Source organism: Globicephala melas, chromosome 20 (genome assembly GCF_963455315.2).
Source record: "Globicephala melas chromosome 20, mGloMel1.2, whole genome shotgun sequence".
Classification (NCBI taxonomy): Eukaryota; Metazoa; Chordata; class Mammalia; order Artiodactyla; family Delphinidae; genus Globicephala; species Globicephala melas.
Genome location: NC_083333.1, coordinates 44,970,325 through 44,989,945, shown reverse-complemented (window position 1 = coordinate 44,989,945; position 19,621 = coordinate 44,970,325). Strand labels below are relative to the sequence as shown.

At 56.7% G+C, this 19,621-nt stretch overlaps 1 protein-coding gene across 1 annotated transcript; it reads right to left on the bottom strand.

Moving 5' to 3' along the window:
* Window positions 1-14,144: 14,144 nt before the first annotated feature.
* DLX4 (distal-less homeobox 4) lies at window positions 14,145-18,679 on the bottom strand. The gene is made up of 3 exons (XM_030839878.2): window positions 18,415-18,679; window positions 14,795-14,991; window positions 14,145-14,387 (listed from the first exon to the last, which is right to left on the bottom strand). The coding sequence occupies exons 1-3, from the start codon at window positions 18,677-18,679 to the stop codon at window positions 14,145-14,147; spliced, it is 705 nt and encodes a 234-aa protein (XP_030695738.1).
* Between the last annotated feature and the right edge of the window lie 942 nt (window positions 18,680-19,621).

Sequence of the window (19,621 nt, the reverse complement as noted above, 5' to 3'; positions counted from 1 at the left end):
TGGCACAGATGGGAGACAGCGTGAATGCACGCACACGTTTGTGAAGCCACCTTTCTCGCTTATACACACACGTACCAAGAAATGCATCTCTCTACCATCGCACATACACGGACTCCCACCTCAGGCAAACGTGTTGCCCTCTGAGGCCAGTACACAGACCCAAACGCACACCTGAGACATGGTAGCATCTCACAAATATACAAATCGTACACTCCAAGGGGTACCCAGGTGCACACACACCTCGCTCAAGTCACCCGAGCATCACGGGCACACACACAGGTATAGGCAGCTCCCTGTGCTGGAAAAAGTCTAGGATGGAGTCAGCAACACCACCCAGCAGCCCAGGTGACCCAGCTTCGCCTGGAACCTCTCTGTCAGAATCTCAGTTTCCTCATCTGTCAAATGGGAACAACAAGCCCGACCCTTTTGGCCTCTGTGGCTACGGTGAGGCACAAAGCAGAATAAGGCTGAGAAGGCAGAAGACAGAAGGGCCTTGTGGAACAGCAGGGCTCCAGAACGTGGGGGCCCTCCAGCCCTCGCCTCACCCTCTGCCTCTCAGAAAATACGCCTCGCCTCGCCTCCCACCACGCCCGAGGGTGGTGGAAGGGAGGAGGGCCTCCAGCCCACGGACGCCAGCCAGGCTGGCAAGGGTTAAGTGGCAGCTGCCAGGCGGGGCTGAGCTGAGCAGTTTGGGTTGAGGGCTGCGTGCAGGCAGGAGCAGCGAGGCGGCAGCCGGGCAGACTTACTGGAGACACTGCATTTTATTAGGACTGGGCTGCCAGCAAAGGGAGGGAGAGGGAAAAAAAAGGGCAGAAAGAGAGAGGAAGGAAGGAGGGAGGCTGGGCGGGCAGGCTGGCGGGCGGGCTGCTGCGGGATGAAAGGATGTTGTAAGCTCCCTAATTCCTCCCTGCTCATCCCTGCTCTGTCAGGCTGGATTAACTGCCCGGGTGACCTCCCTCAGGGTCAGCCCCGCCCCTCACCTCCCCTTCCTCCTCTCCTCACCTCCAGGCCAGGCAGGTGGCCCTCTTCACAGCCCTGGTGGGTAGGAGAGCCACGAGGACAGGGACTTGGGTGGGGGACCTGGCAGAGTGCCTAGGTGGGGCAGCCGAGCCCATCTTCTGCCAGGTGCTTCTTGACTACACCCGTTGCCTCGTGACAACCTTCAGGGAAGAAGAGGGGGGCGAGGGAACCCTAGTCTGCCCTGAGGATCACTGTTCTCCAAACCTTAATAAGGGCTGGATTTGCTAAACTCCTACTCTACGCCAGGCACTTTGCATGTTATCCTCGCAACAGCCAGGGAGGGGGGTGGTATAGTGTTCAATTTTCAGATGGGGAAGCTGAGGCTCAGAGAGGTCCAATCTCTGTCAAGTTCACATACCTAATACATGGCAATGCTGGGATTTGAACCCTGGTCTGTCTGGAGAATGCGTGCTCTTCATGGGCTTTTCTGCAGCTCAGGTTACTAAGACGCCAGGGCAGAGTGTCAGAGAGCTGGGCAGCTGTGCCCACCCCAACCCTCCAGGCCTCCTCCCTGAGTTCTTCCCTGGGAGAAGTGGAGGCGGGAGGGGCTGGGCTTCTTCCCCAGGGCTGATGCTTGGAAAAGCTTAACGCTGTAGTCAGGAATGTGCACGCTGGAGTCAGCTGACCTGGAGTCAGTCCTGCCTCCACTGCTTTCCTGACTGTGTGATCTTGGGCAAGTCACTTAACCTTTCTAAGCCTCAGTTTTCTCATCTGTAACCTAAGAATAGTGCTACCTGCCTGGCAGGTAGTTGTCTCAAGGACTAAATGGATAATATGTGTAAAACGTTTCCCAAGGCACCCAGCACATGGTGCATACTGCTCGGGGTATCAAAGTTGCTGTTGACCATGGTGACAGTGCAGATGGGGTTTACTGCCCACCCAGCCTCCTGCCCCATCCCACCCTCAATGTGCCTGATTCAGACCCGGGCCCCTGGCTGCACTTACCACACTGGTCGATCCACCGATCTCTAGGTGCGCTCCAAAAAGGATTCAACCAACATTTATTGAGCACCTGCCCTGTTCCACGCACTGTTCTAGGAGCTGGTACCACGGATGACTGAAGCCTGGGGAAGGGAGGCACAGACCTGGGCTACGAGCTCCATGGCCAGAAGCAGGGCCCACCCTGGACAGGCCCCCAGCTGGGCAAACCTGACGCAGTCAGAGGGACTGGATGGGTTGTCAGAGGAAAGGGCAGGGGCAGGTGGTGGTGGGTGGGAAGGAAACGTAGAAAGCCTTCACCGGGGAGGTGGGATTTGAATTATGCCTTGAAAGAAGGATGGCAGCATGACAGGCAGAGATGGGGGTCTGCGAACATACTCCCTGGAGACCCCACCTGCAGAATAACTCCTCTCCTAGGACTCACGGGGTGCAGAGGAAGGTTTGTGGGGGAGCCTGAGAGCAGGAACCTCGAGGGCCCTCACGGGTTGGCTAGAGCTGATGCTGAAGGGAGGGGAGGCATGGACCCAGCGGGTCCTTAAAACCTTCCCCGGATGCAAGGCTCAGAGTCTGGTACTTCCCAGCCCCTCAGACGTGCTGGGAGCCACCCTGACTCTGAGAGCCTGGAGAAAGGAAACTCCTGCCCCTCTACTGGAAGGAGACGGCCCCTGCCCTTCTCACTTGTGGAAGTGGACGAGAAGGATGGTCTCTACCCCTGTCCTTGAGGCCCCTCCCTTTAAGGGGTCCCAGGCACTAGTGGATCTTAGAGACCTCGCCCCAAATCAGCCTCTGCACACCACCCGCCTGAGCAACACACCATCACTACCACTCACTCCCCGGGCCAGCAGAGCCCCCAACCTCCGCAGGGAAGGGATTCTGGGCAGCTGAGGCCAACCGGACACTTGATGTGCAGCCTCCCAGCCTAGGGGAGGGCTTTGGTTCGCCAAGTCAGGCTGAGTAGCATCAACTAAGCCCAGCGGGGATGGAAGAGGAGGGCAGGGGGATAACAGGAGGGGGAGGGGAAGGGAGAGCCTTCAGCCAGCACCCTGGCCTCGGTTTTTCCAGCTTTAATTGCAGCGTTAATCACCTTAACAAGCTGTTTACCAACCACCCAGCAGCCTGAGGCTGGGAGGCTTAGAAGCCAAAAAGTGCTTGGAGATGAGTTTCCTTGGCCCCAGGGAAGGGGGGTGGGAGGACGATGTTTATGGGGGCCCTGGTGGGGCTTGGGCCAGAGGGAACAGGTTGGGGGGATGGCAGAGAAGGCTGGAGCCAGGGAGTCAGGAAGGCCAGCCTCCAGCTCTTTTCAGGGGCCCAGTCCCCAGCCCCAGAAGTCAGTTCCTCAGGGAAGCCTTCTTGGACCTCCAGCCCGGGCCGCCAGCCCCTGGCTTTCTCCTTTGTCGCTCAGCCGTGCTGGTCACTGCTAGCCGAGTGATTCTTCCCAGGCCCCCAGTCCTAGCTCTGTGGAGGCAGAGCCTGTGTCTCACCTTTACTGTCTCGTCCCCCGCTTATAGCACTGGGCATGGACCACGTGGAGAATTTTTGTTCACCCTGGGGAGGGTTGCTGGGCTGCAGAGCAAGGGGCCTGGGGAAGTCTTTTATACCAAGGTCCCTGGGGGCAGAGCTGGGCAGGGTTTGAACTGGGACATCAAGCATGAGGGCAGGGGCTTTGGTGTGTCCACCCCATGCGTGTAGCGCTGACTGGAGAGCAAGATACTCAGTGGACATCAACTGCCCAGATGAGTAAGTGAAAAGAGCTCTTGGGACCCCTCACACAATCCCTCCCGCTCCCATCAGATGAGGGAGTGTGGGGCTGAGGGGGGAATGATAACTGCTGTTGGGGGTCAACCAAGACAAGGAGAGGAGCACCTGGCACCCCATCACCAATCTCTGCTTCTGAGCAACTGAAGGAACTAACGGTGACTGCACCCTCACGAGGCATCATCTCTTCCGGAAGTGGCCGCAGAGCGACTGTGTTACTTGCCCAAGGTCACACAGCAAAGGAGGGGCAGTGAATTTAGGAGACCTCCTGGCAGGGAAGAGAGTGTGGAATTGGCCTGTTGAGCACCGAGGTGGGTTGTCTGAGAGAATGAGTGACTTAGGGACCCAGGGCAGCTGGGATAGACACCCTGGTCGGAGGCAAAGCTGGGGAGGGGACTGAGACGGGGCGGGGCCTCAAGGCCCCAATTCCTGGGTTGTCTCCTGGAGAAAATGGGGGCAGGACTGGCAATGTCTGCTGAGTAGGCAGGGACCAGAGACTCCGCACCTTGGAGGATTAGGTGGGGCGGGGGAGGGGGTATACTCTGGGCAGTTCATCTTGCACCTGGTAAATGGCAGTGGCAGAAGCAGCAGCAGCAGCATGTCCTTCCCTGCGCACTGAGGGCGTCTGGCCACATCATGCAACGCGTGTGGCATTGTCCCATGCCCACCCCTGGGGCCAGTCAGGCCTGCCCTGAGCTCAGGAATCACCAATGGGGGAGGGGGGCATGACATGCCCTCAGCTAAGGGAGGGTCAGGGGGAAAGCTGAGGAAAGCAGGAGGCCAGAGGAAGCAGGAGGCTGGCTGGTAAGGAAGGGAAGTCTCCCAAGTGCAGTCTCAGATCCTCCCAAGATCTGAGCAGTGAAGATGCTAACGGAGCACACACCGTGCACCAAGCCCCAAGCCAGGTGCTCTTACAGGCACCATCTCAACTGCCTGGCAAGGGCAGTGCCATTATTATCCCACTTCCCAGGTGAGTTAACTGCGGTTCAAGAGGTTCAGTGGTTTCCCCTACAGTCCTCCAGTCTAGCCTGAATCCCTGGCCTGCGGGCCTCTCACCGCCCCATGGCCTCTAAGACTGAAATGGAGAGGAAGCAGAGACGGGGCCAGGCTCAGCTTTCCCTCCTGTTCCCAGATCTGCCCTGTGCCCTTGGAGACACCAGGGTGTCATGAAGTAGGACACACGTGTGCAAACACCCAGGCACACGTATGAATACTTCTGAGCTCTAACCCTGACTTTGACGCTCATTCGCTGTGTGTCCTCAGGTAAGTCATTTGCCCTCTCTGAGGCTCACTTTCCTCATCTATAAAAGGGAGCTAATCATATGTATCTTTCAGGATTTCTGAGGAAATTAAATAACACATATAAAGGGCTTAACACAAAGCTTGGCCCAGTGATGGAGCTCAATAAACTATACTGTCGGTTCTAAATGAAACCAGCTTTTATGCAGTTAGGACACTCCTCAGTTGACCTTGCGAGTTCTAGGTGCCCTCAATGGGCCCAAAGTTGACCCTTCCTCCTAAGGAGGGGGAGTCTCATATAGAATTCCTCCCTCTACTGCGAAAGTCCTTTCTCGATTCCAGCCTAAGTCTGCCACATGCTTCAGATGTAATGGAAGGACAGCCACCCAGGACAGACCCATGTGCACCAGCAGAAGGGAAGAGGGCAGGGTTTAACACAGGCGCACCTTGTTTTATTGCACTTCACAGATATTGCCGTCTTTTTTTTAACAAATTGAAGGTCGTGGCAACCCCGAGTTGAGCAAGTTTATCAGCGCTATTTTTCCAAAAACATTATTTTTAAATTAAGGTACGTTTTTTTTTTAGACATAATGCTATTGCACACTTAATAGACTACAGTATAGTGTGAACAACTATAGTGCAGTGTAAACCTAACTCTTCTATGCACAGGGAAACCAAAAAAGTTGTGTGACTCGCTTCATTGCAACATTCATTTTGATTGTGGTGGACTAGAACTGAACCCGCGATATCTCCGAGGTACGCCTGTATCTTTCAGTTACTAGTCAGCTAAAGAGCTGCTTCTCCACATCTACATATTTGCAGTGGTTCGTTCATTTGTGTTTCCATTGTAACAGGAATATTTCCCCTCATTTATTGTAAGACTAGTGAACAGCATCCTATATATATCTTGTATCCAGCCACTATACCGAAATTTTCTTACTTCTGGAAGATCTTTCCCCCCTAAGGTGTCTTGAGTCTTCTAGGTATACAATCAAATATCATTAAAAGAAATCTTTTGTTTTTTCTCTGCTTTTGCTTTTTCTCTGATTTTTTGTCTAGCAGGAGGGATTCTGGGGTTATAGCAGAGGTAATCTTTCATGAATGAAGAAGTCGGGAACTTCACTTGCCTCTGCATTAACTCTGGTACGGGATGATCTCACCTCTTCAGGCACCTTCTCACCTGGGCTGCTCAGAGGGCTGTCCTGGAAGCACAGTCAGAAGTCCGCACCCTTCAGCCAGTGTCCTGCACAACATCCTCCCCTCTTCACAAAGCAGCTTCTGTCCAGCCCACCCCTCTCGCTGTGGGGTGTTTGGGGAAGACAGTCAGACTAGGGTTCTGCTCACAGGTGGAGACCAACAGAGGAACAGGGATATCTGCACAAGACATCTCAGGGACAGAGAAGGTTTTTCTCGCTTGGCAGTCAGAGATAATACTAACAACTAATCCTTGCTGAATCCTGACTGTGTTATAGTGCTTTTTGTTGTTTTAACTCATTTAGTTCTCACCACCCTAAGAAGCACATGCTATTAATTATTATCTTCATTTCCCACATGAGGAAGGTGAGGTACAGAGAGGTTAGGAAACGTCCCCAAATTATATAATGTTATAAACCGATGTTACCTCAATTAGAACAAAGAAATAGGGGAGGGGGAAGGAACTTGACCGTGGTCATAGAGTTGGACTTGAACAAAGGCCTCTGGCTTTCGTTTTTTTCTTGTGTGCGTGTTCCTGGGGATGGCTATACTCTTCACCGTTATGTGGTAAGTTGGTGGGACAGAGGAGGATTTAGGCAGATGGGGGAACTGGGGCAAAGGAATAGGTCACCATATCCCCTGGCATACCTGGTGATCCGCTGGCATACCTGGTGTATTTCACAGTGCACCAAGAGTGCACTCTCCCTGTCTCCATGACCTTCTTCCTTTTTTTTTTTTTAATAAATTTATTTATTTTTGTCTGCGTTGGGTCTTTGTCACTGCACACGGGCTTTTGCTCGTTGCCGTGAGCAGGGGCTATTGCAGTGTGTGTGCTTCTCATTGCGGTGTCTTGTCTGTGTTGCAGAGCACGGGCTCTAGGCACGCGGGCTTCAGTAGTTGTGGCGCATGGGCTTAGTTGCTCTGCAGCACGTGGGATCTTCCTGGACCAGGGCTCGAACCTGTGTCCCTCGCATTGGCAGGAAGATTTTTTTTTTTTTTTGCGGTACGTGGGCCTCTCACTGTTGTGGCCTCTCCCGTTGCGGAGCACAGGCTCTGGACGCGCAGGCTCGGTGGCCATGGCTCAGGGGCCCAGCTGCTCCGTGGCATGTGGGACCGGGGCACGAACCCGTGTCCCCCGCATCAGCAGGCGGACTCTCAACCACTGTGCCACCAGGGAAGCCCCTCCATGACCTTCTGAGAAATCATTCTGATCATTATCCCCACTGCACAGTGAGGAAATAAAGATCCTGAAAGGTAAAGGGACTTGCCCAAGGCCTCTCAGCTGTGCGTCTGCATTCCAGAGACTCCATGAAGTTTCTCGGGAGGAGGAGACACATTTTACTTTCCAAGGGGCTGGGGGAATAATTCTTATTGTTTGGATGGGGCTGCCAAGGGGCTGGGAGTGGGAGGGAGTTGAAGCCAGGGATGGTCCCAGGGCAGCTTCAGGCTTTGGAGAAGGAGGTAAGAGGACCTGAGGACGTCACCAGGGGTGGAAGAAGCCTGCATTGGTGGATCCAGCTGATCACCCTGGGCTTGGGGAATGTGACAGGAGCCCAGCAGAGGCATGTCAGCAGCCTCCCACAGTCTGGCTTCCCCCAGAATCTGTTGGAGCAAAGAATTCCCGGTGGCTCCAGGGCTGGGAGGAGGAGTTTGCAGCAGGCCCCAGCTTGCAGGGGCAGAAAAAGCAGCTCCTGGGGCCAGCCTGAGAGGAGTGGTCTGGTGGTTCTGTGGCAGGCATGGTGGGAAGTGGGAGGGATGGGACCTGGGCAAGGATCCCAGGCCCCCACTCACACTTAGTCCTCTGCCCGCCCCACGCACTGAGGCCCTCCACCCCAAAGAGAGTGGGAGCATCAGGCTTAGGGAAGGGGTGGTCAGGCAGAGAAAGGAACCACCGAGGGGAGAGCCCCCCAGTTGGAGAGGGGAGGCCAGTGCCCTGCTCCCTGGCAACCTCCAGTCTGAGGAAGAAGCACTAGTCCTGATGGGTCAGGCAGACAGGACAGAAAAGGTGACCGCGGGCATAGGCTTCCAGGCCAAGGGGACTCCTGAGCAGAGAGGGGAAGGAACGATGCCCTCCAGGGAGCCTCACGACTGGAGTGGGATCATCTAGATGCCATGCTCCTGGCCTCATGATGTGGCCTGTATGTTATGCATCAGCTTGACGTGCGGAGAGGGAGAGAATGGGGGCTACAAGCCAGAGTGGAAGTCCTCGGGCTGGCCAAAGGACCCGACCCAAAATTCAACTGAACTCTGAAAGGGCATGGTTCTGATGAAGCTTGGAGGAATATATTCCACATACATTCCACAGAAAGTAGAACCGTCCCCTGGAAAGGAAGTGACCTCTCCATCTTGGGGCCAGAGACGCTGAAGGCCTGGCGCTGCACAGAGTTGCATCAGAAACCTTGGTGTTTGGAGGAAGCTTGAAGGCAACTCCTTTCCCTTCCTGGGCTGGCAGGCACGTCTCCCAGGATGCCACTGGGGCTGAGTACCTTAGAGACATCAAACTGTGGGGACTGAAAAGAGCTGCAGAAGACATCCATTCTGGTGGGAGAAGCACAGCCCTGTACTCCGGGAGCCTCCAGTCTGATGGGAGAGACAGGCTGTGCTTTACAATGGAAAGTGGTCGTGGATACACATCAACCCCTTACACACACACACACACACACACAGGATTTAGGAAGTGAAATTATCTAAGCTTCAGAGGGGGTGTGTAACTTGCCCGAGGTTACACAGTAAGTAGGAACCAAAGCAGTGCTTTCCTCACCACCCTGTGACCCCTGAGATCCCTCCTCCTTGAGTTGCTGGCAGGGCAGGGGCGCAGAGGGTTCAGTGGAGCCCTCCGAGAGGACAGCCTCTGGGTTTCTGTGCCAGGGCTGGAATCTATGGCTACGTCTGGGAGCCCCAGGATGTGCCAGGAAGGGCTGGGACGGGAGCTCTTGCTGGAGCTCAGGAAAGGAAGCAGGCAGGGCTTCAGGGAACAAAGAAAATAAAGTTCTAATAAAATTATCAGGTTCTTGGCCATTCAGTCTCTCTCCCCAACTGCTTACCAGGGAAATATTCTCAGAAAATAGGAGATGGACAGCCAGGAAAAGGGGGTGGGAACGAGAAGGGAGCGGGAGAAGCTCACACACAGGGAAGCCAGTCTGTGCATTTCTGGGGATGTTTCAGTCTATTTTCGCATGTGTTTAAGTCCCTGGGCATTTCCCCTTGGTTCATCCCTTTGTGTTGTGCTTCACTCTGTGAATACATAACCTGGGAGTGTACCTCTCTGTATATGTCCATGGACAGCCATGGAAGGTTTCCTGTACACATGCTCACGTGTGTCTCACATGCAGCTCTGCCCACTCCACGTATGCTGGTGTGTGTGTGCGTGCACTTTGTTCTATGGCAATGTGTGTGCCCTTATGACGTCCCTGTGCCTGGGTCCTTGCATCTGCCCGTCTCTGTGCATTTGTCCGGGGCCTTTGTACTTTGAGGTTTGGGGTAGAAGAAACTTTAATTCCCCCCCTTTTAACCAATCCGAGCTGGCCAGGAAAGGGGGAAGGGGAGGCATGAGGAGGCAGCCACTTTTCTCTCTAACTTTTTCATCTTGGAAGGGGAGAGACAGCCGTCGCCCAGGGACTCGCTGATAGGATTTCTCCCTGGCTGTCCCAGGTCCAACAGCAATGCTACTCAGAGAAGGGGTGGGAGAAAGGGCTGGAGAAGGGGGAATAGAGCTGAAGGGCCCCTCCTCTTCACTCCTCCTTGGCATGGGAGAAGCCAGGAAACGGATGGGAGAGAAGGGAAGATATGAAAGAGAAATACTTTAGGGTCAGTGAATTTTTCTTTTCCACCCTTATTGTTAAAACATAACTCATCTCTTGGAACAGGGGATCCCAGGTGAAGGGGGACCTTCAACCCTTGAAAACCAGGTACTTTGGGAACAGGGTTCAGAGGAGTTTTTGCAGAGGTCTGAAGCCCATCCCCACACACTGGTCCCAGCCTCCTACCTTCCACACCAGTCCCCTCTAGGCACCATGCCCACCTCCACCTCCTCCCAGGCCCAATGAGCCCTGGCAAAGAAAGAGTCATCCCAGGTGCATTAGGGGTGGGACACACCTGCAACACCTTCCTTCTCTGAAGGAAGAGGCTTCAGTGGTCCCAAAGACAGAAAGCTGGGAGGAGATCTGCCACCACTACAATGGCAAGAGTTGAGGTTAGATGCCAGACAGAACTAGAAAGCGATTATCAGATCAGGGGAGGAGAGAGAGTGGGTGTATCATTACCTCCTTGGAAGCAAGAAGTCAGTGTATGTCTTCTCTGGCCCTTCCCCGCTCTACCCACATCCTTTATAAGTTCTGGGGAAGTCCTTGATCTCTAAGGCCTCATCTACACAGGCCTCAGCTACCCGGATAGCATTCCATTGACTCTGGATACAGTCCCAGAGGCAAGTTCAGGCATCCAAACTCAAGTGGGGCTTGGAGCTGAGTAATCAGCTGCTAGGGCTATGCAGACATTTTGTCCGGGGAACAGCCAGCTCCGCACCCCACCTTGCAGGGCAGATGTGTGGTGGGGGAGGGGCGGTCTGTCACTCGGTCTTCCCAGCCCCCTCCCACCACTGCAAGCTCCCTCTTCCCACCTGCAAGTAATTTGGCCAATGGGAGGGCAGTTCAGATGGCAGTGTGGAATCCCTCTAGATCTGTGTGTGCTTGGTGGGGAGGGGGCCGACTCCTTCCCCCCAGACCCAGTGTGCCCTTCTCCTCTTCACAGCAGCAAATTACTTGTAATTATCTCACATCGAGAGCCTTCAGGAGCTGCTCCCAAAATTGCTTTAATTGAATTAATTGAATCTCATTTTGTTAGGGGAGAGATGGGGGACATGTCTTAAAATAGCACGTGGGGAGAGGGCAGGACAGCTCCCAGTCAGCTTTCCTGTGGCTGAGACCCGCGCAGGTGAGAGAGTGGGCTCCAGGCTCAGCTGCTTCTAGATCCCGGCACTTTTGCATTTAGGTCCTCGCCTGTGTCCTGCTCTCAAAGGTGATGACCCGGGATGTGTGGCGTTCTCTAGTCTCCAGCCCCTTTTCTCCTCCTTGCCCTGAGGAGGCAGGTGGGCTGGAGGCAGGAGGTGAATGGAGGCCGTGGCAGTATGAATTCAGCATCGCTGTGACCTCTCCTCTTCGATAATCATACAGCAGCTATGAACACCACTTATTAAGTGCTTACTAAGCTCCAGGTACCATGTCAAGCATGTTACAAGCACCATCTCATTTCATCATCACAACCGCACTGGGAAGCAGGTCCTATTAGTGTTCCCATCTTAGCGGGGAGAGAAAGGAGGCGGAGAGAGAGGTTAAGCAACTTTCCAAAAGTCACACAGCAGAGCAGGACTCTTTGGAGGCCAAAACCCCAGTTCTAAACCATTCAGTAGTGTCCCCCCTGCCTTACTGACCCAATTTTCCCAGAGGGGTGTCCTCACAGGAAGAAACCACAGCCTCCCTTTCTGCAGCTCCAGTGGTTTGTGGGAAGGGAATGGGGTACCTCTTCCACTGGGGTGCATTTCCATCAGCAGTCAGGAGCCCAGGGAAACTGGACCAGCTCCCAAGTGGACAAGGGTTCCTGTTTCCACTGAAAAGGGAGGATGGATGGGTGTAGGGAAGAGGGGGCACCGTCAGCTCAGCTGGCCGCTGGCTGGAAGAGTAATTACACTCCTGCTACTTAAGTTTACAATCTGGGCTGTTGTTTTAACGATGCGACTCTTGTCGGGCTGTCCAATTAATCTCGCCTTTGGAGGTTTTCCGAGATGGAGCGGTAGATCTTATCTCAGGTCTGTGGAAAGAAGAGTGTGCAACCTGCCGTGGGAGGGAACAGCTGCCTTGAGGACCTGTGGCCTTCAGAGAAGACCCAGAGGAGGAATCTGGGGCTGGGGCTACCGAGAGAGCCGGTGGAGATGGGGTGGGTGGCGAGGGGCAGGAGAAGGCATCGGTGGGGAGGAAGAGGAAGGCGTTTCTCTTCCTGGCATCCTCATTCCTCACTGCTCCTAGAGCTTGTCTTTGACCCACCCTGTGCCATTTGCCACCCCCAGGAGACCCCTCCATGTATATTTTGGGGAATGGGGGTGGCCTAGGAGGGGCTGATTGCAGCCCTTTTGAGGTGGGGGGCTCCCACTGACTCTCATAACCCCTCTCCCCTACATAAGACTCCAATTTGGGCTTCTCTGTGGCCAGCCTGGGTTGGTAGAAGTGCCCGGGTGGGCTTTCCAGTTTGCTTGGGGACAGGTTTAGGTAGTAAGAGGGAAGCTTGACTTGGGAGCTTCTAGTCTGGAACTGGAGGCCCCTCCCCCAAGGCCTCGGGCCAGGCTGGGCTGGATTCCCCGAATTATTTGCAGCCCCTGTCCTCAATCCCCCTGCTGCTGGGTGCCAGGTGCGCGCATGCGTGCGTGTGCGTGTGCGTGTGTGTGTGTTGACTATGCCCTCACTGCCCTCTGCACTTCCCTTAGCCTGCCACTTCACACAACTGGCTCGTCATTGTCTGGCCTCTGTTAGCCCACAGGGTCTGCCTAGGTCACCTTGATATCCCCAGGATCTAACACAGAGCAGCGGCTCTACAAATGTTCGTTGGATGGAGAAGTCCAGTTCCTTCTGGGGTTCTCCTTCTCCTCTCCTTCCTGCTCCCCCTTCCACTAGGTGAATTGGGGCCTTTCCACCCCAAGGAGCTCACTTCTCCCAGGGGAGGACTGGACTGGGTCAGTAGGTGTGGCCTCCCCCAAGGTGAGCAGGGGCTCTCCCTGGGCTGAAGGTGGGCACAGGGGGCTGTGAGGCGCCTGGCTCCCTCCAGAACTGGGCCAGGAGAGAATTTGCTGTGAGGATCACTCAGACTTTGATCATTGCCTGTATTAGCATCTTCTGGTTTCACACTGGAGTGTCTGAAAATATGGATATTACTAGAACATTCCAGAGCTAGAACCGGATAGCCAGTTAGTGGTAGAGGAGGATCCAGTGCCTCTGGTTCAGTGCTGGAAGGGTCAGATGGGAGAGAAGAGAAAGCTGAGCAGAAGTCATGAGACGAACATACGTCACAGCCAAGGCCCAGGTTTCTGTACAGACTTTACTCTCTGGATGCTTATATATGGGGGCTGGTAAGAGCCTGGGGGCTGCTAGTCAGACTGGTTAGAAATACGAGCAGTTCTATTCGACAGAGACAGCTGTGAGGAGCTAAACTGCTGGGCTCACCCCACCTATTTGGGGGCATCTCTACCTACACTTGTCCCCATTCTCCCCAAAGCGTTACCCTGCTGGCTTCCAGAGAGTGTGTGCATGTGGGTTTGTTTAGGTATTAGGAATAGGAATCAGACTCTTAATAATAAATACTCATTGAACTGGATGGGTAATTGGGTCCATTATCTACTCATAGTGGGTAGACATGGGGAAAAGGGGCTTTTTTAGGAAAAGGGTAAAAATTACCCATAGGTGGACAAAACTCTACTCCATCCCATCTACATCATAGGATGGTGAGTAGGTGTATCAGTTATGGGGGGGAAATCAGGAAAAATCAGTGGGTGGGTCTCGATGGTGGTCAGCTTGGAGACTCTGGGTGTCCACTTCACTCCTGCTTTTACGCACCCGTGGGTTGGGCAGGGTCCAAGGCACACAAAGAGAAAAAACACTCAGTGTTTGTTGCTGGTTGAACCCCAGGCTGTGGCGGGACTGCAGTCCTTTCAAGGAGGAGTGGCAAGACTAGGGGTCCTGGGAAGTCTGGACTCCAGCCAATGAGTCTCTCTCCAGAGCCTCTGACCAGCTGGAGGGAAGGTGTCCAGTCCTTGGTGGTGGTGGGGGGCAATGGCCAAGGCTGTCTGGGTTATGAGGCAAGGACGCCACCCCATCCTTTTTCTCCTCTACCTCCTCCTCCTCCTGAGAAAACCCATCTGGGTCTGGCTTCCTCCTGGCCCAGGAGGGGTGCAGGTGGGCTGGGTCCTGCCTGGGCGCTAGAGGAGGGCTGGGAGCCTGACCTGCACTTCCCCAGATTCACATCATCTGAGGTGGAGCCAGGACATCAGGGGAGTGATGCTGATACCAGGCTCCAAAGTTGTTGCCATAGCCACTGGTGGGCAGGGCCCCTGCCTTGGGTAGATCCCAGGGGGATGGAAGGGGTGGGGAACAGGGAGACAGGGAGGGGGACCTCCCAGGGAAGTCCCCTTCCTGTCCCCCAGAGTTCTGCTTCAGGAGCTTCTTGTACTTGGAACGTTTGTTCTGAAACCAGATCTTTACCTATGGGGAGAAAAGGGGAAAGAATGGAAGGTCAGGAGGAGTGTGCCTGTGGAAGGGAGTGACGAAGGGAAAGGGACCCAGCGGGAGGGAGCCGTCCTGGGAGAAGAGCAGAAGTTGGGAACATTCGCTCCAGCCCTCCATAAGCCCCTGAAGGCCCTGAGTTCCTGCATCTGAGTTAGAATACAGTTCTCCCAGTCTGGGTACCCTCCTCTACCCCCTGAATCACCGCCCTACCTCCCCCGCACCCCCGCACACACCTTTTAACACATTCCCCCAATTTACTGGGGGCCAGCTAGAACTGTGAAAACAGGGCTTGGGGACTCATCAGTCGTTCACACCTGAGGGTGAGTTCCCAGAGAACACACTCGGGGAGGGTTAGCATGCAGGAAGGATGGGACTGGCCCCACCTGTGTCTGGGTGAGGCCAAGCTGCGCGGCCAGCTGGGCCCTCTCGGGCAGAGCCAGGTACTGCGTGTGCTGGAAACGCTGGTTCAGGTGCTGCAGCTGCAGACTCGAATAGATGGTCCTCGGCTTCCGGAGCTTCTTGGTCGAGGCCTGCGGGCGCCGCTCCGAGGGCTCCGGGGACAGCGGCGGCTTCTCCGGGTCTGGGGGGCGGCCCGAGACGATGTGTGCACGCATAGAGGGGCTGACGCGCCGTCTCACGGCTCATCTGCATCTCGTTTGCATTCCGGCCACGGGTTAGCAAAAACTCGGGCTTGGGGCTCGGCCCTTCTCTACCTTCCGCTCCACCCTCCTTTCAAACCCCACACGTCCACTGTGTGCCACGTGGGACTAGCCGCAGTTCTTGCCCTCAGGGAGCTCCCACTCTTAACGCTCCTGTGACCCTAAGGGGGACAGCGTCACTGGCCGGAGCGAGGGTCGGGGCGGCGCCCAGCGGCGGGATGACAGAGTTCAGCCGCGTGCGGTGACGCCAGCTTGGGGCGGGGCGGGGAAGAAGGGCTGGGTCGAGGGCTGGGCTGAGGCCAGGAGAGCACGGGGGAAGGGCGTTCCGGACGGGGGGGGGAACTCAAAAGCATTGTTCGGAGACCCGAGACAGTGTCTGCGTGGCAGCCTCCCCGCTGCCGGAAGAGGGGTGGTCAGAGGGGCCCGGCAGAGTGGGCCTTGAACGCCAGGATGAGCACCCTTCCCAGCTTCAGAGTATGGAAAGTGCCCCAGGGTTTGCCATCACCTCCCCTATTGTAAGGGCCTCCCTCTCCGGAGGCACAGCCTCCAGAAAAGTGACCATCTCTTCCATCCGCCAAGGCTGGCTGGCTAGAGTAGTGGCTTTCGGGGGCCCTAGAAGCCCGGTGGTGCAAGGCAGCCCCCTCCTCCGCCCGGCCGCACCCACGGAGGGGTTCCCGGCCAGCACGGAAGGTGACCGGGGTTCGGAGAGAGCGCAGCGCCGGCAGCGCAGGCCCTCTGGGTCGCTGCTGGATCGCGCTTGCGGTGCCGCCGCGGGAGATCTGGTCACCTCCTGCCTCCCGGCCCAGCCTCTCGAGGAATCTCGGTCTGGGAACAGCTCGGCCCCGGGATGGGGGTGGGCGAGGGGTTCCCCTCTTCCGATCCGGGAGGCCCCAACTACGCCACTCTACGGGGACATTGGGACCATTCGTGTAGAGAGCAGGGTTGGGGAGGACGGAGCGGCCGAAATGCCCGCGGGCTTAGGGTTCGTTGCATTCCTCGCAGGGCTGCCGGCCGACCTCAGTCGACAGAGCGCTGCGCCCGGGTGCCCAGACGCAGCGGGGGTCCGACCGCGTCCCCCACCCCCTTCCTCCGGTCGGGCTCACCCCGCACTTCAGGTTCCACGCCCTCGACCGGCCGCGGTGACCCTGTGCCTTCACCTCCCCCGCATCCCTCGCCCTTGGCCTCAGGCGCTGCGGGCTTCTCAGATCCACCCCCCTCGACCCCCGCCTCAGCCAATTCCCAGAAAAACCGTTGGGTTTCCGCTCCCGCCCGCGCCTGTCGGGCCTCCCCTGCTTAGACCCGGCTGCTCGCCGCCCCGGCGACCACTCGTGCCTCTCCGGCTGCGTGAAACAATTCGGACCGTGAGGCAGAGCTAGCGGGGAGCCTACCCCAGCTGCTAAGCTCTCAAAGCCCTCCGCGCCCTAACTCTGCCAGCAGACACCCCCCCACCCTTCCCAGTTCCTTTCCCGACAGCTGCTTTCTCCACAGCAGTTGCAGAAGTCACGACTGGATCTGCCCAGGTCTTGATTCAGGAGCCCAAGGGCCTCCCTTGAACCATAGCGGCACCTGCCTGCTCATCGGGGTGGTGGCACGCAGCTCACTTGGAGCCAAACCTCTCCCTGAGGCTGGGGTGGACAAGAGTGGCGGCAAAAGGAAGACCCCCCAAGCCCTCTCTCACACCCCAATCATTTAATCTAGAGTGAGCCCGACGCCCCAGTTTCAGTAGGTAAATGCTATAATCTAATCTCAGGACACGTGTGGTTTTCGTTGGATCCGGGGAAACTTTGTAAAGGAAAGGAACCCTCCACTCTCTCGTCCTTAAACCAAGAAAAGGGAAGGCAAGAGTGTAGAAGACAGGATTGAAAATACCAACCTCAATTCCAAGAATTCTCTTAAGGACAAAATTATCTTATTCCCACCCCACTAAACAGACACACACGCACACACAAATGTACCACATCAGCATATACTGAAGAGAAGAGGCCAAGGGATTCGTTTTTTAGAAACTAGATCATTTGTAGAAACACCCCCCCCAACTGCTCCTCTTCCGACCACAGACCCAGAAGCGGGAAAGAGGCAGCCCCAGTTCTAGCACAGAAGGCAGTTAACTTTGGGGGGCTTTGAGGAAGTTCCCTAAAATCCTCTTTTCTGGCTTCATGCAGTGAAAGCCAATTTGCAAGGGCCAAGCCTGGAAAACAGTCTGTGTCCTTGACCCGTGCACACCCTTTCTCTGGGCCTCAGTTTGCCCATCTCTACATTCAGAAGCTCCTGAATCTCTAGGGTCGCTTCTGGCTCTGATGTTTAGGAGCTCATGTGTCTCAGCAGAGCAACGAGGGAAGGGAGGGAGACATCTTGGTCCTGGCTGAGTCCCTAAGTCACCCAGTGCATGTGCATCCTTAGAGGAAACTGTGCCAAGGACAATGGTGGGGGTAATTAGGTGGGGACAGGGAGTGCAGGGGAACTGAGCTCTAAACCCAAGCCACTACAGATGGATGTATGTACTGTGTTGCATGGGTACAGCCTGTGCAAGGCCCAGGACCAGGAAGACAGGCCAGCTCCCTGGCTTCTTTGAGGCCTTCCAGTGAGCACTTTCTTAGGAGCTCAAAGGTGCTCCAGGCAATGTAACTGGGGCCTGACCTACCCCAAAGGCAAGGGGTGGAGATAACAGGAATGGCCAGTTCCTTTGGCTGGAAGGCTGAGATCTACTAGGAGAGGCTGCCTGACCCACCTGTGGCTACATTCTTAGAACAATGGGTAGTAGGATTTAGCCCCGGATTCTACCAGGTCAGCTTTTGGTCTCGGTCTGGCACATTCGGGTGCCAGCTGGGGAGAGGGGGAGGGGCCCCGAATAAACCCCCACTTCTACTGCCCTCCAGCTGGGACCTGATTTCTACTTATCAGGCTGTGGCTTGAGCACTGCTTTCTGAGACAAGAACGCGGAGAGGGGTGACATGGAGGAGAGAAGGAGTGCATGATGGAGAGAATCCTAGGGAAGGGGCTAGGCACCTACACCCACATCTGGATTGTTTCAGTTTTCCGTTATAAGTAGGTACACAACCCCGCTGCTCCAAGGGGGTGGGGTAGGGAGCCCTGCCACCCACCTTCACATAACTGCAAATCGAAACCAGGTCGGTCTTGAAAGGAGACCTAGATCAACTCGCCCCCGCCCCTCCCCCCTGTCTCCCGCCCCATCCCTTCGCCCTCCCCCCAACCCCAGATACCGTGGAATCTGAGTAAGGTCTGAATCCCGCCAGCTGCGCCCAACCAGGCGAGGGCGAAGTTCAGGGGCTCACTGGAGCAGGACCCCGGAGGTGGGAAGAGCCGCTGCGGCCGGCCGTACTTACCTGGCTCCCACTCTTGATGAGACTGCTGAGACGGCGCCGTGGGTAGCTGGCAGGGCAGGTAGGAGTCTCCGGGGGTCGCCGGCCCAGTGTAGGGATAGGGCAGGACGTGGCCATACGGCCCAGAATAGGGCAAATCGGAGGCGGCTGCGGTTGCGGGGGACAGGCCAAGCTGGTAGGCAGCCACTACCGATGGGACGGGGGCGATGTCCGGGAAGACGGCTTTGGAGGCGTCCGGGCCAGGGAGCGGGCAGGGCAAAGAGGTCATTGCGGCCGGGGCCGGGGCCGGGGCCGAAGGGCCTAGGCCATGGCCCCGCACGGAGTCCGCTCCCTCCGCCAACTCTCTCTTTTCGGAGCCTCGGGCGTTGGAGCCCCCAATCAGCCTCCCCCACACTTATCCCGGGGAAAGTGTCTCTCTGCGCCTCATCCAGCGGAGAGCGCGCGCCTGGGAAAGGGGTTCCGGGGGGTGCCCCCCATGGCTTTTCCCCTCCCCCCTAAATCCATGCCCCCCCGCCCCCCCCCCCCCCCGCTCGCTCTTGGCTTCGGTTCCCGGGACCCGACGGGGTCCCCGCCCACTTAAACGCCGCGGATTGGCTACCACGCGCGGTGACCTCATGGAGGGCTGCAGCCGGGGCCCGCCCCTCCGGGGCAGCCCTGGGTAGGGAAATTCAGAACCGGGAGATGGGAGGAGAGCGGTGCGCACGGCCCAGGCCCAGCCATCTCGGGATCAGCTCCGAGAGGGATGCCGGGGTTGCAAGGCGATTGGGGCAGTCCGATCATAACCGCAGAAACGCAAGGAAGTTGACAGGGCCGCGAAGCCTTGGCGGAGGCGCTGCGGCTGCGGGGGCGCAAGGAACCTGCGGGCGCGCTCTCCGACTCTGGGGGATCTGCGCGGCGGTTGTGATCCCGCCGCCACGGACCTGCAGAGGAGTCGAGAGCAGCCAGCCAGCCCCGCAGCTTATTCAGCGCGTCGGAATGCGTCGCTGCCGAGCGCCGGCAGTTTGTTGGTAAACAGACGCCGGGTCGGAGGCGGTACCGCCCGGCGCCCAGCCTGCCTGCACGCGCGCGGCGCGCACACCCCCGCAGGGCGCCCTTGGCCTGGCACGCCGCGACCGCCGCGATTGAGCCTCACCGCCCCTGTCGCTTCCGCTTCCGGCAGGGGCCAGGGTTTGGTTGCGACACCGCAGCTCCGCAGGCCCCCGAGGCCGAA